Source organism: Pristiophorus japonicus, unplaced genomic scaffold (assembly GCF_044704955.1).
Source record: "Pristiophorus japonicus isolate sPriJap1 unplaced genomic scaffold, sPriJap1.hap1 HAP1_SCAFFOLD_1264, whole genome shotgun sequence".
NCBI lineage: Eukaryota > Metazoa > Chordata > Chondrichthyes > Pristiophoridae > Pristiophorus > Pristiophorus japonicus.
The window spans coordinates 1-24,515 of record NW_027250930.1 but is presented as its reverse complement, the minus strand read 5'-3'; the positions used below and the strand labels follow the sequence as shown (position 1 = coordinate 24,515).

The window sequence follows — 24,515 nt, the reverse complement described above, 5'->3', positions numbered from 1 at the left end:
TAACCCACCCCCCGAGAGAGAGTGTAACCCCCCCCCCCGAGAGAGAGTGTAACCCCCCCCCCCCCGAGAGAGAGTGTAACCCCCCCCCCGAGAGAGAGTGTAACCCCCCCCCCCAGAGAGAGTGTAACCCCCTCCCCCCGCCGAGAGAGTGTAACCCCCCCCCCGAGAGAGAGAGTGTAACCACCCCCCAGAGAGAGAGTGTAACCCCCCCCCCGAGAGAGAGTGTAACCCTCCCCCCCGAGAGAGAGTGTAACCCCCCCCCGAGAGAGGTGTGTAACCTCCCCCCCCCGAGAGAGAGTGTACCACCCCCCCCCGAGAGAGAGTGTAACCTCCCCACCCCCCCGAGAGAGAGTGTAACCCCCCCCCCCCCCGAGAGAGAGTGTAACCTCCCCCCCCGAGAGAGAATGTAACCTCCCCCCCCCGAGAGAGAGTGTAACCTCCCCCCCCGAGAGAGAATGTAACCTCCCCCCCCCCCGAGAGAGAGTGTAACCCTCCCCACCCCCCCGAGAGAGAGTGTAACCTCCCCCCCCGAGAGAGAGTGTAACCACCCCCCCCCGAGAGAGAGTGTAACCACCCCCCCCCGAGAGAGAGTGTAACCTCCCCCCCCGAGAGAGAGTGTAACCACCCCCCCCGAGAGAGAGTGTAACCTCCCCCCCGAGAGAGAGTGTAACCTCCCCCCCACCGAGAGAGAGTGTAACCCCCCCCCGAGAGAGAGTGTAACCCCCCCCCGAGAGAGAGTGTAATCCTCCCCACCCCCCCGAGAGAGAGTGTAACCTCCCCCCGAGAGAGAGTGTAACCCCCCCCCCCCCCGAGAGAGAGTGTAACCCTCCCCACCCCCCGAGAGAGAGTGTAACCCCCCCCCCGAGAGAGAGTGTAACCCTCCCCCCGAGAGAGAGTGTAATCCTCCCCACCCCCCCGAGAGAGAGTGTAACCCCCCCCCGAGAGAGAGTGTAATCCTCCCCACCCCCCCGAGAGAGAGTGTAACCCCCCCCCGAGAGAGAGTGTAACCCTCCCCACCCCCCCGAGAGAGAGTGTAACCCCCCCCCCGAGAGAGAGTGTAACCCCCCCCCCCCCCCGAGAGAGAGTGTAACCCTCCCCACCCCCCGAGTGAGAGTGTAACCTCCCCCCCCCCCGAGAGAGAGTGTAACCCCCCCCCCCGAGAGAGAGTGTAACCCCCCCCCCCCCCGAGAGAGAGTGTAACCCTCCCCACCCCCCCGAGAGAGAGTGTAACCCCCCCCCGAGAGAGAGTGTAACCCTCCCCCCGCCCCGAGAGAGTGTAACCTCCCCCCCCCCCGAGAGAGAGTGTAACCTCCCCCCCCCCCGAGAGAGAGTGTAACCTCCCCCCCCCCGAGAGAGAGTGTAACCCTCCCCCCCCGAGAGAGAGTGTAACCCCCCCCCCGAGAGAGAGTGTAACCCCCCCCCCGAGAGAGAGTGTAATCCTCCCCACCCCCCCGAGAGAGAGTGTAACCCCCCCCGAGAGAGAGTGTAACCCCCCCCCGAGAGAGAGTGTAACCCCCCCCCGAGAGAGAGTGTAATCCTCCCCACCCCCCCGAGAGAGAGTGTAACCCCCCCCGAGAGAGAGTGTAACCCCCCCCCGAGAGAGAGTGTAATCCTCCCCACCCCCCGAGAGAGAGTGTAACCCCCCCCCGAGAGAGAGTGTAACCCCCCCCCCCGAGAGAGAGTGTAACCCTCCCCACCCCCCCGAGAGAGAGTGTAACCCCCCCCCCCCGAGAGAGAGTGTAACCCTCCCCACCCCCCGAGAGAGAGTGTAACCCTCCCCACCCCCCCGAGAGAGAGTGTAACCCTCCCACCCCCCCGAGAGAGAGTGTAACCCCCCCCCGAGAGAGAGTGTAACCCTCCCCACCCCCCGAGAGAGAGTGTAACCCCACCCCCCCCCCGAGAGAGAGTGTAACCCTCCCCAGCCCCCCGAGAGAGAGTGTAACCTCCCCACCCCCCGAGAGAGAGTGTAACCCTCCCCACCCCCCCGAGAGAGAGTGTAACCCCCCCCCCGAGAGAGAGTGTAACCCCTCCCCACCCCCCCGAGAGAGAGTGTAACCCTCCCCACCCCCCCGAGAGAGAGTGTAACCCCACCCCCCCCCCGAGAGAGAGTGTAACCCTCCCCACCCCCCGAGAGAGAGTGTAACCCCCCCCCCGAGAGAGAGTGTAACCCTCCCCACCCCCCCGAGAGAGAGTGTAACCCCACCCCCCCCCCCGAGAGAGAGTGTAACCCTCCCCAGCCCCCCGAGAGAGAGTGTAACCCCACCCCCCCCCCCCGAGAGAGAGTGTAACCCTCCCCAGCCCCCGAGAGAGAGTGTAACCCTCCCCACACCCCCCGAGAGTGTAACCCCCCCCCGAGAGAGAGTGTAACCCCCCCCGAGAGAGAGTGTAACCCCCCCCCCGAGAGAGAGTGTAACCCCCCCCCCCCCCCGAGAGAGAGTGTATCCCTCCCCCCGAGAGAGAGTGTAACCCCCCCCCCGAGAGAGAATGTAACCTCCCCCCCCCGAGAGAGAGTGTAACCCCCCCCCGAGAGAGAGTGTAACCCCCCCCCCGAGAGAGAGTGTAACCCCCCCCCCCCGAGAGAGAGTGTAACCCTCCCCCCGAGAGAGAGTGTAACCCCCCCCCCCGAGAGAGAGTGTAACCCCCCCCCCCGAGAGAGAGTGTAACCCTCCCCCGAGAGAGAGTGTAACCCCCCCCCCCCGAGAGAGAGTGTAACCCTCCCCTGAGAGAGAGTGTAACCCCCCCCCCCCCCGAGGGAGAGTGTAACCCTCCCCCCCCGAGAGAGAGTGTAACCCTCCCCCCGAGAGAGAGTGTAACCCCCCCCCGAGAGAGAGTGTAACCCCCCCCCGAGAGAGAGTGTAACCCCCCCCCCGAGAGAGAGTGTAACCCCCCCCCCCGAGAGAGAGTGTAACCCTCCCCCCTGAGAGAGAGTGTAACCCCCCCCCCCCGAGAGAGAGTGTAACCCCCCCCCCCGAGAGAGAGTGTAACCCCCCCCCCCGCCGAGGGAGAGTGTAACCCCCCCTCCCCCCCGAGAGAGAGTGTAACCCCCCCCCGAGAGAGAGTGTAACCCCCCCCCCTGAGAGAGAGTGTAACCCCCCCCAGAGAGAGAGTGTAACCCCCCCCCCCGAGAGAGAGTGTAACCCCCCCCCAGAGAGAGAGTGTAACCCCCCCCCAGAGAGAGAGTGTAACCCCCCCCGAGAGAGAGTGTAACCCCCCCCCCGAGAGAGAGTGTAACCCCCCCCAGAGAGAGAGTGTAACCCCCCCCCCGAGAGAGAGTGTAACCCCCCCCCGAGAGAGAGTGTAACCCCCCCCCCGAGAGAGAGTGTAACCCCCCCCCCGAGAGAGAGTGTAACCCCCCCCCAGAGAGAGAGTGTAACCCCACCCCCCCGAGAGAGGTGTGTAACCCACCCCCCCGAGAGAGAGTGTAACCCCCCCCCCCGAGAGAGAGTGTAACCCCCCCCCCCCCGAGAGAGAGTGTAACCCCCCCCCGAGAGAGAGTGTAACCCCCCCCCCCAGAGAGAGTGTAACCCCCTCCCCCCGCCGAGAGAGTGTAACCCCCCCCCCCGAGAGAGAGAGTGTAACCACCCCCCAGAGAGAGAGTGTAACCCCCCCCCCGAGAGAGAGTGTAACCCCACCCCCCCAGAGAGAGAGTGTAACCCCCCCCCCGAGAGAGAGTGTAACCCCCCCCCCCCGAGAGAGAGTGTAACCCTCCCCACCCCCCCGAGAGAGAGTGTAACCCTCCCCACCCCCCCGAGAGAGAGTGTAACCCCCCCCCCCGAGAGAGAGTGTAACCCTCCCCACCCCCCCGAGAGAGAGTGTAACCCCACCCCCCCCCCCGAGAGAGAGTGTAACCCTCCCCAGCCCCCCGAGAGAGAGTGTAACCCCACCCCCCCCCCGAGAGAGAGTGTAACCCTCCCCAGCCCCCCGAGAGAGAGTGTAACCCTCCCCACACCCCCCGAGAGTGTAACCCCCCCCCGAGAGAGAGTGTAACCCCCCCCCGAGAGAGAGTGTAACCCCCCCCCCGAGAGAGAGTGTAACCCCCCCCCCCCCGAGAGAGAGTGTATCCCTCCCCCCCGAGAGAGAGTGTAACCCCCCCCCCGAGAGAGAATGTAACCTCCCCCCCCCCGAGAGAGAGTGTAACCCCCCCCCCGAGAGAGAGTGTAACCCCCCCCCCGAGAGAGAGTGTAACCCCCCCCCCCCCGAGAGAGAGTGTAACCCTCCCCCCGAGAGAGAGTGTAACCCCCCCCCCCGAGAGAGAGTGTAACCCCCCCCCCCGAGAGAGAGTGTAACCCTCCCCCCGAGAGAGAGTGTAACCCCCCCCCCCCCGAGAGAGAGTGTAACCCTCCCCCTGAGAGAGAGTGTAACCCCCCCCCCCCCCCGAGGGAGAGTGTAACCCTCCCCCCCCGAGAGAGAGTGTAACCCTCCCCCCGAGAGAGAGTGTAACCCCCCCCCCGAGAGAGAGTGTAACCCCCCCCCCGAGAGAGAGTGTAACCCCCCCCCCCGAGAGAGAGTGTAACCCCCCCCCCCGAGAGAGAGTGTAACCCTCCCCCCTGAGAGAGAGTGTAACCCCCCCCCCCCCGAGAGAGAGTGTAACCCCCCCCCCCGAGAGTGAGTGTAACCCCCCCCCCCGCCGAGGGAGAGTGTAACCCTCCCCCCCGAGAGAGAGTGTAACCCCCCCCCCGAGAGAGAGTGTAACCCCCCCCCCTGAGAGAGAGTGTAACCCCCCCCAGAGAGAGAGTGTAACCCCCCCCCCCGAGAGAGAGTGTAACCCCCCCCCCAGAGAGAGAGTGTAACCCCCCCCCAGAGAGAGAGTGTAACCCCCCCCCGAGAGAGAGTGTAACCCCCCCCCCCGAGAGAGAGTGTAACCCCCCCCAGAGAGAGAGTGTAACCCCCCCCCCCGAGAGAGAGTGTAACCCCCCCCCCGAGAGAGAGTGTAACCCCCCCCCCGAGAGAGAGTGTAACCCCCCCCCCGAGAGAGAGTGTAACCCCCCCCCAGAGAGAGAGTGTAACCCCACCCCCCCGAGAGAGGTGTGTAACCCACCCCCCCGAGAGAGAGTGTAACCCCCCCCCCCGAGAGAGAGTGTAACCCCCCCCCCCCCGAGAGAGAGTGTAACCCCCCCCCCGAGAGAGAGTGTAACCCCCCCCCCCAGAGAGAGTGTAACCCCCTCCCCCCGCCGAGAGAGTGTAACCCCCCCCCCCGAGAGAGAGAGTGTAACCACCCCCCAGAGAGAGAGTGTAACCCCCCCCCCGAGAGAGAGTGTAACCCCACCCCCCCAGAGAGAGAGTGTAACCCCCCCCCCGAGAGAGAGTGTAACCCCCCCCCCCGAGAGAGAGTGTAACCCCCCCCCCGAGAGAGAGAGTGTAACCACCCCCCAGAGAGAGAGTGTAACCCCCCCCCCCGAGAGAGAGTGTAACCCCCCCCCCCGAGAGAGAGTGTAACCCCCCCCCCGAGAGAGAGAGTGTAACCACCCCCCAGAGAGAGAGTGTAACCCCCCCCCCCGAGAGAGAGTGTAACCCCCCCCCCGAGAGAGAGAGTGTAACCCCCCCCCCCGAGAGAGAGTGTAACCCCCCCCCCCGAGAGAGAGTGTAACCCCCCCCCCGAGAGAGAGAGTGTAACCACCCCCCAGAGAGAGAGTGTAACCCCCCCCCCCGAGAGAGAGTGTAACCCCCCCCCCGAGAGAGAGAGTGTAACCACCCCCCAGAGAGAGAGTGTAACCCCCCCCCCGAGAGAGAGAGTGTAACCCCCCCCCCCCGAGAGAGAGTAACCCCCCCCCCCCGAGAGAGGTGTGTAACCCCCCCCCCCCGAGAGAGGTGTGTAACCCCCCCCCCCGAGAGAGAGTGTAACCCCCCCCCCTGAGAGAGGTGTGTAACCCCCCCCCCCCGAGAGAGAGTGTAACCCCCTCCCCCCGCCGAGAGAGGTGTGTAACCCACCCCCCCGAGAGAGATGTGTAACCCCCCACCCCCCCCGAGAGAGAGTAACCCCCCCCCCCCGAGAGAGGTGTGTAACCCCCCCCCCGAGAGAGAGTGTAACCCCCCCCCCCTGAGAGAGGTGTGTAACCCCCCCCCCGAGAGAGAGTGTAACCCCCTCCCCCCGCCGAGAGAGGTGTGTAACCCCCCCCCCCGAGTGAGAGTGTAACCCCCACCCCCTGAGAGAGAGTGTAACCCCCCGCCTCGCCCTGTGAGTGTAGCCCCCCCCCTAGAGAGGTGTGTAACCCCTCCCCGCCCCGAGAGTGCAATCCCCCCCCTGAGAGAGGGGTGTAACCCCTCCCCGCCCCGAGAGTGTAATCCCCCCCCTGAGAGAGGGGTGTAACCACCACCCCCCCGAGAGAGGGGTGTAACCCCTCCCCCCCTAGAGAGGGGTGTGACCCCTCCCGAGAGAGAGTGTAACCCCCCCCCCCCGAGAGAGAGTGTAACCCCCCCCCCGAGAGAGAGTGTAACCCTCCCCACCCCCCCCCGAGGGAGAGTGTAACCCTCCCCCCCGAGAGAGAGTGTAACCCTCCCCACCCCCCCGAGAGAGGTGTGTAACCTCCCCCCCCCGAGAGAGAGTGTAACCACCCCCCCCCGAGAGAGAGTGTAACCTCCCCACCCCCCCGAGAGAGAGTGTAACCCCCCCCCCCCCGAGAGAGAGTGTAACCTCCCCCCCCGAGAGAGAATGTAACCTCCCCCCCCCCGAGAGAGAGTGTAACCTCCCCCCCCGAGAGAGAATGTAACCTCCCCCCCCCCGAGAGAGAGTGTAACCCTCCCCACCCCCCCCGAGAGAGAGTGTAACCTCCCCCCCCGAGAGAGAGTGTAACCTCCCCCCCCGAGAGAGAGTGTAACCACCCCCCCCCGAGAGAGAGTGTAACCACCCCTCCCCGAGAGAGAGTGTAACCTCCCCCCCCGAGAGAGAGTGTAACCACCCCCCCCCGAGAGAGAGTGTAACCTCCCCCCCCGAGAGAGAGTGTAACCTCCCCCCCACCGAGAGAGAGTGTAACCCCCCCCCCGAGAGAGAGTGTAACCCCCCCCCCGAGAGAGAGTGTAATCCTCCCCACCCCCCCGAGAGAGAGTGTAACCTCCCCCCGAGAGAGAGTGTAACCCCCCCCCCCCCGAGAGAGAGTGTAACCCTCCCCACCCCCCCGAGAGAGAGTGTAACCCCCCCCCCGAGAGAGAGTGTAACCCTCCCCCCGAGAGAGAGTGTAATCCTCCCCACCCCCCCGAGAGAGAGTGTAACCCCCCCCCGAGAGAGAGTGTAATCCTCCCCACCCCCCCGAGAGAGAGTGTAATCCTCCCCACCCCCCCGAGAGAGAGTGTAACCCCCCCCCCGAGAGAGAGTGTAACCCTCCCCACCCCCCCGAGAGAGAGTGTAACCCCCCCCCGAGAGAGAGTGTAACCCCCCCCCCCCCGAGAGAGAGTGTAACCCTCCCCACCCCCCCGAGTGAGAGTGTAACCTCCCCCCCCCCCGAGAGAGAGTGTAACCCCCCCCCCCGAGAGAGAGTGTAACCCCCCCCCCCCCCGAGAGAGAGTGTAACCCTCCCCACCCCCCCGAGAGAGAGTGTAACCCCCCCCCGAGAGAGAGTGTAACCCTCCCCCCGCCCCGAGAGAGTGTAACCTCCCCCCCCCCCGAGAGAGAGTGTAACCTCCCCCCCCCCCGAGAGAGAGTGTAACCTCCCCCCCCCCCGAGAGAGAGTGTAACCCTCCCCCCCCCGAGAGAGAGTGTAACCCCCCCCCCGAGAGAGAGTGTAATCCTCCCCACCCCCCCGAGAGAGAGTGTAACCCCCCCCCGAGAGAGAGTGTAACCCCCCCCCCGAGAGAGAGTGTAATCCTCCCCACCCCCCCGAGAGAGAGTGTAACCCCCCCCCGAGAGAGAGTGTAACCCCCCCCCCCGAGAGAGAGTGTAACCCTCCCCACCCCCCCGAGAGAGAGTGTAACCCCCCCCCCCGAGAGAGAGTGTAACCCCCCCCCCCGAGAGAGAGTGTAACCCTCCCCACCCCCCCGAGAGAGAGTGTAACCCTCCCCACCCCCCCGAGAGAGAGTGTAACCCTCCCCACCCCCCCGAGAGAGAGTGTAACCCCCCCCCCGAGAGAGAGTGTAACCCTCCCCACCCCCCCGAGAGAGAGTGTAACCCCACCCCCCCCCCCGAGAGAGAGTGTAACCCTCCCCAGCCCCCCGAGAGAGAGTGTAACCCTCCCCACCCCCCCGAGAGAGAGTGTAACCCTCCCCAGCCCCCCGAGAGAGAGTGTAACCCTCCCCACCCCCCCGAGAGAGAGTGTAACCCTCCCCCCCCCCCCGAGAGAGAGTGTAACCCCCCCCCGAGAGAGAGTGTAACCCCCCCCCGAGAGAGAGTGTAACCCTCCCCCCCGAGAGAGAGTGTAACCCCCCCCCCCGAGAGAGAGTGTAACCCTCCCCACCCCCCCGAGAGAGAGTGTAACCCTCCCCACCCCCCCGAGAGAGAGTGTAACCCTCCCCACCCCCCCGAGAGAGAGTGTAACCCCCCCCCCGAGAGAGAGTGTAACCCTCCCCACCCCCCCGAGAGAGAGTGTAACCCCACCCCCCCCCCCGAGAGAGAGTGTAACCCTCCCCAGCCCCCCGAGAGAGAGTGTAACCCCACCCCCCCCCCCGAGAGAGAGTGTAACCCTCCCCAGCCCCCCGAGAGAGAGTGTAACCCTCCCCACACCCCCCGAGAGTGTAACCCCCCCCCGAGAGAGAGTGTAACCCCCCCCCGAGAGAGAGTGTAACCCCCCCCCCGAGAGAGAGTGTAACCCCCCCCCCCCCCCGAGAGAGAGTGTATCCCTCCCCCCCGAGAGAGAGTGTAACCCCCCCCCCCGAGAGAGAATGTAACCTCCCCCCCCCCGAGAGAGAGTGTAACCCCCCCCCCGAGAGAGAGTGTAACCCCCCCCCGAGAGAGAGTGTAACCCTCCCCACCCCCCCGAGAGAGGTGTGTAACCCTCCCCCCCAGAGAGAGAGTGTAACCCCCTCCCAGAGAGAGAGTGTAGCCCCCCCCCCGAGAGAGAGTGTAACCCACCCCCCCCCGAGAGAGGAGTGTAACTCCCCCCCCCGAGAGAGTGTGTAACCCCCCCCGAGAGAGGTGTGTAACCGCACCCCCCCGAGAGAGGTGTGTAACCCCCCCCCGAGAGAGGTGTGTAACCCCCCCCCCCCGAGAGAGAGTGTAACCCCCCCCCCGAGAGAGGTGTGTAACCCCCCCCCCCGAGAGAGAGTGTAACCCCCACCCCCTGAGAGAGAGTGTAACCCCCCCGCTGAGAGAGAGTGTAACCCCCCCCCCCCCGAGAGAGGTGTGTAACCCCCCCCCCCGAGAGAGAGTGTAACCCCCCCCCCGAGAGAGAGTGTAACCCCCACCCCCTGAGAGAGAGTGTAACCCACCCCCTCGCCCTGAGAGTGTAACCCCAATCCCCTCTGAGAGAGTAGTGTTACCCCTCCCCTCGCCCTGAGAGAGTGGTGTAACCCCCTCGCCCCCCCCCCCTGAGAGAGTGGTGTAACCCCCTCGCCCCCCCCCCCTGAGAGAGTGGTGTAACCCCTCCCCTCGCCCCCCCCCCCCTGAGAGAGTGGTGTAACCGCTCCCCTCGCCCCCCCCCCCTGAGAGAGTAGTGTAACCCCCCCCCCTGAGAGAGTGGTGTAACCCCCCCCCCTGAGAGAGTGGTGTAACCCCCCCCGCCCCCCCCCCCCCTGAGAGAGTGGTGTAACCCCCCCCCCCGAGAGAGTGGTGTAACCCCCCCCCCTGAGAGAGTGGTGTAACCCCTCCCCCCCCCCCCTGAGAGAGTGGTGTAACCCCTCCCCTCCCCCCTGAGAGAGTGGTGTAACCCCTCCCCCCCCCCCTGAGAGAGTGGTGTAACCCCTCCCCTCCCCTCGCCCCCCCCCCCTGAGAGAGTGGTGTAACCCCTCCCCCCCCCCCTGAGAGAGTGGTGTAACCCCTCCCCTCCCCTCGCCCCCCCCCCCTGAGAGAGTGGTGTAACCCCTCCCCTCGCCCCCCCCCCCCTGAGAGAGTGGTGTAACCCCCCCCCCCCGCCCCACACTAGGGCCCAGATGAACAATAATGCTGACTGAGGGGAAACTTTACTGCCCGAAATCAGCAAAGCCGAAAATGCAGCGACAGAGTGCTGCCCGTGGGAATGGTGATGGACCTGTATAAAACACCGGTTCAGCCCCAGCTGGAGTATTGTGTCCAATTCTGGGCCCCGCACTGTAGGAAGGATGTTCCGGCCTTAGAGAGGGTGCAGAGGGGATTTCCGAGAATGGTTCCAGGGATGAGGGACTTCAGTGACGGGGATAGACTGGAGAAGCTGGGGTTGTTCCCCTTGGAGCAGAGAAGGTTGAGAGGAGATTTGATCGAGGTGTTCACAATCATGAGTGGTCTGGACAGAGGTCGAGAGAGACTGTTCCATTGGGGGAAGGGTCGAGAACCAGAGGGGACAGATTTAAGGCGATTGACGGAAGAACCAGAGGGGATATAAGAAAACTTGCTTACACAGCGAGTGTTTAGGATCTGGAATACACGGCCTGAGAGGGCGGGGGAGGCCGATTCAGTCATGGCTTTCAAAAGGGAACAAAATCTGCAGGGATGTGGGGAATGGGCGGGCAGTGGGACTGGCAGGGAGCCGGCATGGGCTCGATGGACCTTCCGTGCTGTAACCATTCTCGGATTCTCTGATCTCACGACCGGCCCATCTCCCACTCACTGATCTTGACCAGGGTCATCTCGTACACTGAAACAAGCTACTCCCAGACTGAAATCTGCCTGTTACAGTCCCACACCGGGAGTGTGTCTGTTACAGTCCCACACCGGGAGTGTGTCTGTTACAGTCCCACACCTGGAGTGTGTCTGTTACAGTCCCACACCTGGAGTGTGTCTGTTACAGTCCCACACCGGGAGTGTGTCTGTTACAGTCCCACACCGGGAGTGTGTCTGTTACAGTCCCACACCTGGAGTGTGTCTGTTACAGTCCCACACCGGGAGTGTGTCCGTTACAGCCCCACACCTGGAGTGTGTCTGTTACAGTCCCACACCTGGAGTGTGTCCGTTACAGCCCCACACCGGGAGTGTGTCTGTTACAGTCCCACACCTGGAGTGTGTCTGTTACAGTCCCACACCGGGAGTGTGTCTGTTACAGCCCCACACCTGGAGTGTGTCTGTTACAGTCCCACACCTGGAGTGTGTCTGTTACAGTCCCACACCGGGAGTGTGTCTGTTACAGTCCCACACCGGGAGTGTGTCTGTTACAGTCCCACACCTGGAGTGTGTCTGTTACAGTCCCACACCTGGAGTGTGTCTGTTACAGCCCCACACCGGGAGTGTGTCTGTTACAGTCCCACACCTGGAGTGTGTCTGTTACAGTCCCACACCGGGAGTGTGTCTGTTACAGCCCCACACCTGGAGTGTGTCTGTTACAGTCCCACACCGGGAGTGTGTCTGTTACAGCCCCACACCTGGAGTGTGTCTGTTACAGTCCCACACCGGGAGTGTGTCTGTTACAGTCCCACACCTGGAGTGTGTCTGTTACAGTCCTACACCTGGAGTGTGTCTGTTACAGTCCCACACCTGGAGTGTGTCTGTTACAGTCCTACACCTGGAGTGTGTCTGTTACAGTCCCACACCTGGAGTGTGTCTGTTACAGTCCCACACCGGGAGTGTGTCTGTTACAGTCCTACACCTGGAGTGTGTCTGTTACAGTCCCACACCTGGAGTGTGTCTGTTACAGTCCCACACCGGGAGTGTGTCTGTTACAGTCCCACACCTGGAGTGTGTCTGTTACAGTCCCACACCTGGAGTGTGTCTGTTACAGTCCCACACCGGGAGTGTGTCTGTTACAGTCCTACACCTGGAGTGTGTCTGTTACAGTCCCACACCTGGAGTGTGTCTGTTACAGTCCCACACCGGGAGTGTGTCTGTTACAGTCCCACACCTGGAGTGTGTCTGTTACAGTACCACACCTGGAGTGTGTCTGTTACAGTCCCACACCAGGAGTGTGTCTGTTACAGTCCCACACCGGGAGTGTGTCTGTTACAGTCCCACACCTGGAGTGACCCGGTTAGTCCCACACCTGGAGTGACCCGGTTAGTCTCACACCTAGAGTGACCCGGTTAGTCTCACACCTGGAATGACCTGGCCAGTCTCACACCTGGAGTGACCCGGTTAGTCTCAAACCTGGAGTGACCAGGTTAGTCTCACACCTGGAGTGACCCGGTTAGTCTCACACCTGGAGTGACCCGGTTAGTCCCGCACCTGGAGTGACCCGGTTAGTCTCGCACCTGGAGTGACCCGGTCAGTCTCACACCTGGAGTGACCCGGTCAGTCACACACCTGGAGTGACCCGGTCAGTCACACACCTGGAGTGACCCGGTTAGTCCCACACCTGGAGTGACCAGGTTAGTCTCACACCTGGAGTGACCCGGTTAGTCTCACACCTGGAGTGACCCGGTTAGTCCCACACCTGGAGTGACCCGGTCAGTCTCGCACCTGGAGTGACCCGGTCAGTCTCACACCTGGAGTGACCCGGTCAGTCACACACCTGGAGTGACCCGGTCAGTCACACACCTGGAGTGACCCGGTTAGTCTCGCACCTGGAGTGACCAGGTTAGTCTCACACCTGGAGTGACCAGGTTAGTCTCACACCTGGAGTGACCCGGTCAGTCTCACACCTGGAGTGACCCGGTCAGTCCCACACTTGGAGTGACCCGGTCAGTCTCACACCTGGAGTGACCCGGTCAGTCTCACACCTGGAGTGACCCGGTCAGTCTCACACCTGGAGTGACCCGGTCAGTCTCACACCTGGAGTGACCCGGTCAGTCCCACACCTGGAGTGACCTGGTCAGTACCACACCTGGAGTGACCTGGTCAGTCCCACACCTGGAGTGACCCGGTTAGTCCCACACCTGGAGTGACCCGGTCAGTCCCATACCTGGAGTGACCCGGTCAGTCTCACACCTGGAGTGACCCGGTCAGTCCCACACCTGGAGTGACCCGGTCAGTCCCACACCTGGAGTGACCCGGTCAGTCTCACACCTGGAGTGACCTGGTCAGTCCCACACCTGGAGTGACCCGGTCAGTCCCACACCTAGAGTGACCCGGTTAGTCTCGCGCAGTGTGCTAATGTGAGTGAGGTAGTGATTGTGAATTGCCGTACCAGGTTTGCATCTTCCCTGCAGACACTGCACATGGTCCCAGAGGTCGGTACAGGTCCTTGGGCAGTGGTTCGCACACGACACAAACTCTTTTCCTCGGTCTTCACAGAGCTCTCCTGAAAAGAGACAACAGTTGGAAATCACACTGTGCGGGCTTGACATTTGTGTTGGTAATTTTCACATCAGGTGCACAGCAAGCCACAGGGAACGCAGAGAGAGAATCTCTCGACTGGAATCATACCTTTCTGTCAGAACCTGAACCTACAGTAACTGGGCCCAGGGGAGCTGTGGGAGATCTGATCACTATCTGGATCCCAGTATAATCGCTCAGGTACAGGTTACAGAATAAAGCTCCCTCTACACTGTCCCATCAAACACTCCCAGGGCAGGTACAGCACGGGGTTAGATACAGAGTAAAGCTCCCTCTACACTGTCCCATCAAACACTCCCAGGGCAGGTACCGGGGGTTAGATACAGAGTAAAGCTCTCTCTACACTGTCCCATCAAACACTCCCAGGGCAGGTACAGCACGGGGTTAGATACAGAGTAAAGCTCCCTCTACACTGTCCCATCAAACACTCCCAGGGCAGGTATAGCACGGGGTTAGATACAGAGTAAAGCTCTCTCTACACTATCCCATCCGTTCCTCAACTCAAACCAAATAGATTCAATAACTTGCATTTATATAGCGCCTTTTACGTAGAAGAACAGCCCAAGGCGCTTCACAGGTAGTGTTAAAAGACAAAAATAAAATTTGACCCCAAGCCAGATAAGAAGAAATTACGGCAGATGACCAAAAGCTGGGTCAAAGAGGAAGATTTTAAGGAGCGTCTTGAAGGAGGAGAGAGGGAGAGGGGCGGAGAGGTTTAGGGAGGGAGTTCCAGAGCTTGGGGCCCAGGCAGCTGAAGGCACGGCCACCGATGGTGGAGCAATTATAATCAGGGATGGTCAGGAGGGCAGAATTAGAGGAGTGCAGAGATCTCGGGGGGGTTGTGGGGCCGGAGGAGATTACAGAGATAGGGAGGGGCGAGGGCCATGGAGGGATTTGTAAACAAGGATGAGAATTTTGAAATCAAGCCATTGCTTAACCAGGAGCCAATGTAGATCAGCGAGCACAGGGGGTGATGGGTGAGCGGGACTTGGTGCGAGTTAGGACACGGGCCAGTGAGCACAGGGGGTGATGGGTGAGCGGGACTTGGTGCGAGTTAGGACACGGGTCAGTGAGCACAGGGAGTGATGGATGAGTGGGACTTGGTGCGAGTTAGGACACGGGTCAGTGAGCACAGGGGGTGATGGGTGAGTGGGACTTGGTGCGAGTTAGGACACGGGTCAGTGAGCACAGTGGGTGATGGGTGAGTGGGACTGGGTGCGAGTTAGGACACGGGTCAGCGAGCACAGGGGGTGATGGGTGAGTGGGACTCGGTGCGAGTTAGGACACGGACTGCTGTGTTTTGGATGACCTCAAGCTTACGTAGGGTAGAATGTGGGAGGCCAGCCAGAAATGCGTTGGAATAGTCAAGTCTAGAGGTAATAAAGGCATTGATGAGGGTTTCATCATCAGATGAGCTGAGGCAAGGGCGGAGACGGGCGATGTTACAGAGGTGGATATGTGGCATAACTAAAACAAATACAGCACCAAGGTTGGGAACAGTGAGGTTCAGCCTCAGACAGAAGTTGGGGAGAGGGATGGAGTTGGTGGCCAGGGAACGGAGTTTGTGGCGGGGACTGAAAACAATGGGACAGGTCTTCCCAATATTCAATGGGAGAAAATTTCTGCTCATCCAGAACTGGATGTTGGACAAGCAGTCGGACAATTTAGAGACTGTGAGGGGTGGAGAGAAGTGGGGGTGAGGTAGAGCTGGGTGTCTCAGCGTACATGTAGGAACTGACTCCGTGTTTCTGGATGATGTCACCGAGGGCCAAGGACTGATCCTGGGGGGACACCAGAGGTAACGATGGGGGGTGGGAAGAGAAGCTGTTGCAGGTGATTCTCTGACTACAATTCGATGGATAAGAATGGAACCAGGCGAGTGCAGTCCCACCCAGCTGGACCATGGTGGAGAGGTGTTGGAGGATGGAACCAGGCGAGTGCAGTCCCACCCAGCTGGACCATGGTGGAGAGGTGTTGGAGGAGGATGGAACCAGGTGAGTGCAGTCCCACCCAGCTGGACCATGGTGGAGAGGTGTTGGAGGAGGATGGAACCAGGCGAGTGCAGTCCCACCCAGCTGGACCATGGTGGAGAGGTGTTGGAGGATGGAACCAGGCGAGTGCAGTCCCACCCAGCTGGACCATGGTGGAGAGGTGTTGGAGGAGGATGGAACCAGGTGAGTGCAGTCCCACCCAGCTGGACCATGGTGGAGAGGTGTTGGAGGATGGAACCAGGCGAGTGCAGTCCCACCCAGCTGGACCATGGTGGAGAGGTGTTGGAGGATGGAACCAGGCGAGTGCAGTCCCACCCAGCTGGACCATGGTGGAGAGGTGTTGGAGGAGGATGGAACCAGGCGAGTGCAGTCCCACCCAGCTGGACCATGGTGGAGAGGTGTTGGAGGATGGAACCAGGCGAGTGCTGTCCCACCCAGCTGGACCATGGTGGAGAGGTGTTGGAGGAGGAACCAGGCGAGTGCAGTCCCACCCAGCTGGACCATGGTGGAGAGGTGTTGGAGGAGGATGGAACCAGGCGAGTGCAATCCCACCCAGCTGGACCATGGTGGAGAGGTGTTGGAGGATGGAACCAGGCGAGTGCAGTCCCACCCAGCTGGACCATGGTGGAGAGGTGTTGGAGGATGGAACCAGGCGAGTGCAGTCCCACCCAGCTGGACCATGGTGGAGAGGTGTTGGAGGAGGATGGAACCAGGCGAGTGCAGTCCCACCCAGCTGGACCATGGTGGAGAGGTGTTGGAGGAGGATGGAACCAGGCGAGTGCAGTCCCACCCAGCTGGACCATGGTGGAGAGGTGTTGGAGGAGGAACCAGGCGAGTGCAGTCCCACCCAGCTGGACCATGGTGGAGAGGTGTTGGAGGAGGATGGAACCAGGCGAGTGCAGTCCCACCCAGCTGGACCATGGTGGAGAGGTGTTGGAGGAGGATGGAACCAGGCGAGTGCAGTCCCACCCAGCTGGACCATGGTGGAGAGGTGTTGGAGGAGGATGGAACCAGGCGAGTGCTGTCCCACCCAGCTGGACCATGGTGGAGAGATGTTGGAGGATGGAACCAGGCGAGTGCAGCCCCACCCAGCTGGACCATGGTGGAGAGGTGTTGGAGGAGGATGGAACCAGGCGAGTGCAGTCCCACCCAGCTGGACCATGGTGGAGAGGTGTTGGAGGATGGAACCAGGCGAGTGCAGCCCCACCCAGCTGGACCATGGTGGAGAGGTGTTGGAGGAGGAACCAGGCGAGTGCTGTCCCACCCAGCTGGACCATGGTGGAGAGGTGTTGGAGGAGGATGGAGAGGTCACTGTGTCAAAGGCTGCAGACAGGTCGAGGAGGACGAGAAGGGATAGTTTACCTTTGTCACTGTCACACAGGATGTCACTTTGTGACTTTGATGTGAGCCGTTTGGTACTGAGGCAGGGGCGGAAACCAGATTGGAGGGATTGAAACATGGAGTTCCGGGAAAGATGGGCACGGATTTGGGAGCCGACAACATGTTCAAGGATTTGAGAGGAAAGGGAAGTTAGAGATAGGGCTGTAGTTTGCAAAGGTGAAGGTTCGAGGGTTGGTTTTTTGAGGAGAGGGGTGATTACGGCAGATTTGAGGGAGAGAGGAACAGTACCTGAGGAGAGAGAACCGTTAACAATGTCGGCGAACAGAACAGGAAGTTAGGTGGTCAGCGGTTTGGTGAGAATTGGGTCAAGGGAGCAGGAAGTGGGTCTCATGGACAGGATGAGCTCAGAGAGGTCATGAGGGGAGATCAGAGAGAAACTGGCGGGAGATGAGAGTTCATGACTAGGGCAGGGAGAAACCTCAGAGGAAGGTTGGCCCAGTGGGCTGGGGAAGGAGGGAACTCACAGAGGCAGCTGGGCGGAGGGTCTCAATCTGTGAGACAAAGATGTCAATGAGCTCCTCGCACTTGTTGGAGGTGAGTGTGGTGGAGACAGGGGAGAGGGGTTTAAGGAGATGGTTAACAGTAGAGATAGTAGCTCGGGGTTATCTTTGCATTTCAGAATGATCCTGGAATAGTGAGCAGTTTTGGCAGACAAGAGTAAGACCGGAGAATGCTTTACGTGGTACAGCCAGATCTGGCAGTGAATGGCTGAACCTGTTGTCCGCCACATCCATTCAAGTCTGTGTCCCTTGGACTTGAGGCAGCGAAGATGTGGGCTGTACCGGGGGAATGGCCAGAGAGAGAGAGGAATGGTTTTAGCAGGGACTGGGGCATTAACGGTGGTGGTGAGGAAGATGAGAGCTGTACCGGGGGAATGGCCAGAGAGAGAGGAATGGTTTTAGTAGGGACTGGGGCATTAACGGTGGTGGTGAGGAAGATGTGGGCTGTACCGGGGGAATGGCCAGAGAGAGAGGAATGGTTTTAGTAGGGACTGGGGCATTAACGGTGGTGGTGAGGAAGATGTGGGCTGTACCGGGGGAATGGCCAGAGAGAGAGGAATGGTTTTAGTAGGGACTGGGGCATTAACGGTGGTGGTGAGGAAGATGATAGCTGTACCGGGGGGAATGGCCAGAGAGAGAGGAATGGTTTTAGTAGGGACTGGGGCATTAACGGTGGTGGTGAGGAAGATGAGAGCTGTACCGGGGGGAATGGCCAGAGAGAGAGGAATGGTTTTAGTAGGGACTGGGGCATTAACGGTGGTGGTGAGGAAGATGAGAGCTGTACCGGGGGGAATGGCCAGAGAGAGAGGAATGGTTTTAGTAGGGACGGGGCATTAACGGTGGTGGTGAGGAAGATGTGGGCTGTACCGGGGGGAATGGCCAAAGAGAGAGGAATGGTTTTAGTAGGGACTGGGGCATTAACGGTGGTGGTGAGGAAGATGAGAGCTGTACCGGGGGGAATGGCCAGAGAGAGAGGAATGGTTTTAGTAGGGACTGGGGCATTAACGGTGGTGGTGAGGGTGATGTTAAACAGAAAAGTCACGGTGAATGGAGAGCCAAGGGCCGGACAGTTTGGAGTTGATAAGTGAGGTTGTAAGAGAGTCGGGAGAGAATGTTTTCCAGGGGCTGATGCAGAAGGAATTAGGGTTGGGTGGGGGAAGTGGGGTGTGGGTGGAGAGCGATACGAGGAAGTGGTCAGAGATGGCCTTATCTGCAATTGCTACAATGGGAATAGCGAGGCCACGAGAGATGGCAAGGTCAAGGGGCTGGCTGTAAATATGGGTTGGGGAGTTGACATGGAGGGCGAGATTCAGGGAGGATGGGAGGGGAATGAACTCAGAGCAGAGGGAGCAAGATGAATTGAGATGGAGGTTGAAATCACTGAGGATGAGAAGGCGCTCGGTGCAGAGGCTGAGGGAGGAAAGCAGTGAAACTATCTCGGTGATAACATTTTTATCATATCTGGGTGGGTCGTGGAGAAGAAGAATTTTAAATGAGAAATGAGAGTGGTGGAATAAGGTGAGATGTTCAAAGCTGGAGGGCTAGGGGGACAGACCACGGTGTGATTTGGTGATGAGAGCCATACTGTCACCACGGCGATCTGGGCGAGGCAAGTGGTGGAAGGTATCGCCAGGCAGTGAGGCTTTGTTTAAAGGTAAGGTGTCGGCCAAGTCTCCGTCAGGGCCATGATGTCGATGAATCATCCATGATCAGCTCATGGATGGCAAGGGCCTTGTTCACAAGCGGACGGACGTTCCGGAGGGAGACGCGGAGAGGGTGGGTGATAACTGATCTACTGCCTGTGTCCAGGGTCAGCGCGGGGAGAGATTGGTAAGGTTAGCCCCCCACGGGCGCGCTGGGAGGGAAGGGCGGTGAGAGAGTAGGATGGGACAGTCGGGGTTGTTACTCGTGAGGAGGCAGTGACGAGTGCCTCGATGGGCCCATCATACGATGCCAAGAGAGGCACCGAGGGAAGCTGTGGGGTTATCCAGGAGGGAGTCAAGTCTGGGACGGGGGCAGGAGGGTAGGAAGGATTGGGGCCAGGCTTCTGGAGGACAGAGTATCTGAGAGAGGAGAGATGTAAAGGTGTGGTCCTGTGTAATGAGACAGGATTAATAAACAATCTCCTAGTAAAGGATCCCTCGGAATGAGTGACCATAGCATGGTTGAGTTTCACATTCAGATAGAGGGTGAGAAAGTTGGATCTCTAACCAATGTACTGAGCTTAAATACAGGAGACTATGGAGGTATGAGGGCAGAGTTGGGTGAAGTGGACTGGGAAAGTAGATTAAAGTGTAGGACGGTTGATGAACAGTGGTGTACATTTACGGAGATATTTCACAATTCTCAAGAAAAATATATTCCAGTGAGGAGAAAAGGGTGTAAGAGAAAAGATAGCCAGCCATGGCTAACTAAAGAACTAAAGGACGGTATCCAATTAAAAACAAGGGCATACAAAGTGGTCTAAACTAGTGGGAGGGCAGAAGATTGGGAAGCTTTTAAAAGTCAGCAAAGAACGACTAAAAAAATGATTAAGAAAGGGGAGATGGACTATGAAAGTAAACTAGCACGAAATATAAAAACAGTTAGCAAGAGTTTCTTTAGGTGTATAAAAAGGAAAAGAGTGGCTAAAGTAAATGTTGGTCCCTTAGAGGGTGAGACCGGGGAATTAGTAATGGGGAACATGGAGATGGCACAAACTCTGAACAAATATTTTGTATCAGTCTTTATGGTCGAGGACACTAACAATATCCCAACAGTGGATAGTCAAGGGGCTATGGGGGGAGGAACTTAACACAATTACAATCACTAAAGAGGTGTACTCAGTAAGATAATGGGACTAAAGGCAGATAAATCCCCTGGACCTGATGACTTGCATCCTAGGATCTTAAGAAAAGTAGTGGCAGGGATTGTGGATGCATTGGTTGTAATTTACCAAAATCCCCTGGATTCTGGGGAGGTCCCAGCAGATTGGAAAACTGCAAATGTAATGCCCCTATTTAAAAAAGAAGGCAGACAAAAAGCAGGAAACTACAGACCAGTTAGTAACATCTGTGGTTGGGAAAATGTTGGAGTCCATTATTAAAGAAGCAGTAGCAGGACATTTGGTAAAGCATAATTCGGTCAGGCAGAGTCAGCATGGATTTATGAAGGGGAAATCATGTTTGACAAATTTGCTGGAGTTCTTTGAGGATGTAATGAACAGGGTGGATAAAGGGGAACCAGTGGATGTGGTGTATTTGAACTTCCAATGGACTCCAACATTTTCCCAACCACAGATGTTACTCGCTTTGGAGGCAGTTCAGAGAAGGTTCACTCGGTTGATTCCGGAGATGAGGGGGTTGACTTATGAGGAAAGGTTGAGTCGGTTGGGCCTCTACTCATTGGAATTCAGAAGAATGAGAGGTGATCTTATCGAAACGTATAAGATTATGAGGGGGCTCGACAAGGTGGATGCAGAGAGGATGTTCCCACTGATGGGGGAGACTAGAACTAGGGGGCATGGTCTTAGAATAAGGGGCCGCCCATTTAAAACTGAGATGAGGAGGAATTTCTTCTCTCAGAGGGTTGTAAATCTGTGGAATTCGCTGCCTCAGAGAGCTGTGGAGGCCGGGACATTGAATATATTTGACAGAAATAGACAGTTTCTTAAACGATAAGGGGATGTGGGGAGCGGGCAGGGAAGTGGAGCTTATTGATTGGCGGAACAGGCTCGAGGGGCCGAATGGCCGACTCCTGCTCCTATTTCTTATGTTCTTAAAGGAGGCACGACAACAGGAGAGACCTTGGGGAGGGATTGAGAGAAAAGAAAAAGTGGGAGAGAGAAGTGGAAGTGGTGGGCTGGGGTCTGGAGCGGCAGGTACAGAACTCCCGTGAACGGACACAGAGAAACCCAAGTTACAGCTGTAGAAACATCGAGTAAATCCTTTCTATTTATTGATCAATACTGCCACATCCACTCCTCGTTTTCCTTCTCCATCATTTCTCAATATTGGGAACCGGGAATATTAACAACCCATTCCTGGTCTTGTTTGAGCTGTGAATGTAGTTACGTCACAATCCCATGTGGCAATGTGAGCCTGCAGCTCACCAACCGGGTTAGGTGCACGACGGACATTGATGTAAATACAAGTCAATCCCTTCTTCGCAATGTGAGAAGCAATAATCATTTTCAGCTCCCTCACCTGGGCACTTGGCAGTGTTGCAACTTTCTGATTGGAACTTGGGCCCTCGGCATGTGCCAGTGTCCTGTGGTTGTCTGAGGGAGCGTTGTCTGATGCGGAATCCACCACTGCAAGGCTCACGGCACGGACTCCACAGACCCCAGGAGCCCCAGTGACAGTCATCTGTAACACGGGCAGGAACAGCGTTACCTGGGGACTGGCCCCGGCCCTCAAACTGGGCCCGCCCCCTGGGCCCACCCCTCAACCTGGGCCCGCCCCCTGAGCCCCGACCCTCAACCTGGCCCCACCCCCCAACCTGGGCCATGCCCCCTGGGCCCCGCCCCTCAACCTGGGCCCGCCCCCTGGGCCCCGACCCTCAACCTGGCCCCACCCCTCAACCTGGGCCCCGCCCCTCAAACTGGGCCCCACCCCCCAACCTGGGCCATGCCCCCTGGGCCCCGCCCCTCAACCGGGCCCCGCCCCTCAACCTGGCACCACCCCCAACCTGGGCCACGCCCCTTGGGCCCCGCCCCTCAACCTGGGCCCCGCCCCCTGGGCCCACCCCTCAAACTGGGCCCCACCCCCCAACCTGGGCCATGCCCCCTGGGCCCCGCCCCTCAACCTGGCCCCACCCCCCAACCTGGGCCACGCCCCTTGGGCCCCGCCCCTCAACCTGGGCCCCGCCCATCAACCTGGCCCCGCCCCCTGGGTCCCGCCCCTCAAACTGGGCCCCACCCCCTGGTCCCCGCCCCTCAACCTGGGCCCCGCCCCTCAAACTGGGCCCCACCCTTCAACCTGGCCCCCTGGGCCCCGCCCCTCAAACTGGGCCCCACCCTTCAACCTGGCCCCCTGGGCCCCACCCCTCAACCTGGCCCCGCCCCTCAAACTGGGCCCGTCACTTAAACTGGTTAAACTGGGCCCCGCCACTTAAACTGGTTAAACTGGGCCCTGCCCCTTAAACTGGGCCCCACCCCTTAAACTGGTTACACTGGGCCCCGCCCCTTAAACTGGGCCCCGTCCCTTAAACTGGGCCCCGCCCCTCAACCTGTGCCCCGCCCCTCAAACTGGTTAAACTGGGCCCCGCCCCTTAAACTGGGCCCCGCCCCTTAAACTGGTTAAACTGGGCCCCGTCCCTTAAACTGGGCCCCGCCCCTTAAACTGGTTAAACTGGGCCCCGCCCCTTAAACTGGTTAAACTGGGCCCCGCCCCTTAAACTGGGCCCCGCCCCTTAAACTGGTTAAACTGGACCCCGCCCCTTAAACTGGGCCCCGTCCCTTAAACTGGGCCCCGCCCCTTAAACTGCGCCCCGCCCCTCAACCTGTGCCCCGCCCCTCAAACTGGTTAAACTGGGCCCCGCCCCTTAAACTGGGCCCCACCCTTCAACCTGGCCCCCTGGGCCCCACCCCTCAACCTGGCCCCGCCCCTCAAACTGGGCCCGTCACTTAAACTGGTTAAACTGGGCCCCGCCCCTTAAACTGGTTAAACTGGGCCCCGCCACTTAAACTGGTTAAACTGGGCCCTGCCCCTTAAACTGGGCCCCGCCCCTTAAACTGGTTACACTGGGCCCCGCCCCTTAAACTGGGCCCCGTCCCTTAAACTGGGCCCCGCCCCTCAACCTGTGCCCCGCCCCTCAAACTGGTTAAACTGGGCCCCGTCCCTTAAACTGGGCCCCGCCCCTTAAACTGGTTAAACTGGGCCCCGCCCCTCAAACTGGGCCCCGTCCCTTAAACTGGGCCCCGCCCCTCAAACTGGTTAAACTGGGCCCCACCCCTCAAACTGGTTAAACTGGGCCCCGCCCCTTAAACTGGTTAAACTGGGCCCCGCCCCTTAAACTAGTTCAACTGGGCCCCGCCCCTCAAACTGGTTCAACTGGGCCCCGCCCCTCAAGCTGGTTAAACTGGGCCCCGCCCCTTAATCTGGTCAAACTGGGCCCCGTCCCTTAAACTGGTTAAACTGGGCCCCACCCCTTAAACTGGGCCCCGCCCCTTAAACTGGTTAAACTGGGCCCCGCCCTTAAACTGGTTAAACTGGGCCTCGCCCCTTAAACTGGGCCCCGCCCCTTAAACTGGTTAAACTGGGCCCCGCCCCTCAAACTGGTTAAACTGGGCCCCGCCCCTCAAACTGCTTAAACTGGGCCCTGCCCCTCAACCTGGGCCCCGCCCCTTAAACTGGTTAAACTGGGCCCCGCCCCTTAAACTGGTTAAACTGGGCCCCGTCCCTTAAACTGGTTAAACTGAGCCCTGTCCCTTAAACTGGTTAAACTGGGCCCCGTCCCTTAAACTGGTTAAACTGAGCCCTGTCCCTTAAACTGGTTAAACTGGGCCCCGCCCCATAAACTGTTTAAACTGGGCCCCACCCCTTAAACTGGGCCCCGCCCCTTAAACTGGTTAAACTGAGCCCTGTCCCTTAAACTGGTTAAACTGGGTCCCGTCCCTTAAACTGGTTAAACTGGGCCCCGCCCCTTAAACTGGTTAAACTGGGCCCGCCCCTTAAACTGGTCAAACTGGGCCCCGCCCCTTAAACTGGTTAACCTGGGCCTCGCCCCTTAAACTGGTTAAACTGGGCCCCGCCCCTTAAACTGGTTAAACTGGGCCCGCCCCTTAAACTGGTCAAACTGGGCCCCGCCCCTTAAACTGGTTAACCTGGGCCCCGCCCCTTAAACTGGTTAACCTGGGCCCCGCCCCTTAAACTGGTTAAACTGGGCCCTGCTCCCATAACTTTACTAAACTCCTTAAATTTATCGACACTCCTTAAACTTTACAACAGATACAAATTCCCATCCATTTGAAAAAATATCCCTCGAAAAGAAATGAACATTTTAAATAACACATTGGGCCCAAGTTTCCACATGATTCGCGCCTGATTTTTAGGAGCAACTGGTGGAGAACGGACTATTTTAGAAATTGCAATTCTCCACATTTTTTTTCTGCAGTTCCAGTCAGGTAGAACAGTTCTAGTTTAGAACAGAATTGTTTCTTCAAAAGGGGGCGTGTCCGGCCACTGACGCCTGATTTGAAAGTTTCCACAGTGAAAACGTACTCCAAACTAAAGTAGAATGGAGCAAGTGAAGATTTTTGTAGAACTGAAAAAACCTGTTCTACACATTAAAAAAATCAGGCGCAGGTTACAAATTAGGCGTCCAGAACGGGGGGGGGGGGGGAAGTCATTAAATTCGACAATAAATCCTTATTTATACTTC

The 24,515-nt window shown here is 59.6% G+C and overlaps 1 protein-coding gene across 1 annotated transcript in view; it reads right to left on the bottom strand.

Annotated features, from left to right (window-relative positions):
* LOC139242226 (SCO-spondin-like) overlaps window positions 1-21,499 on the bottom strand; it is a gene marked incomplete at both ends in the record, with an annotated part of 65,045 nt that extends 43,546 nt beyond the window's left edge. The window contains 2 exons of the mRNA XM_070870286.1: window positions 13,113-13,226; window positions 21,338-21,499. Coding sequence (XP_070726387.1) covers window positions 13,113-13,226; window positions 21,338-21,499 — 276 coding nt within the window. The remainder of the gene's footprint in view (window positions 1-13,112; window positions 13,227-21,337) is intronic.
* Between the last annotated feature and the right edge of the window lie 3,016 nt (window positions 21,500-24,515).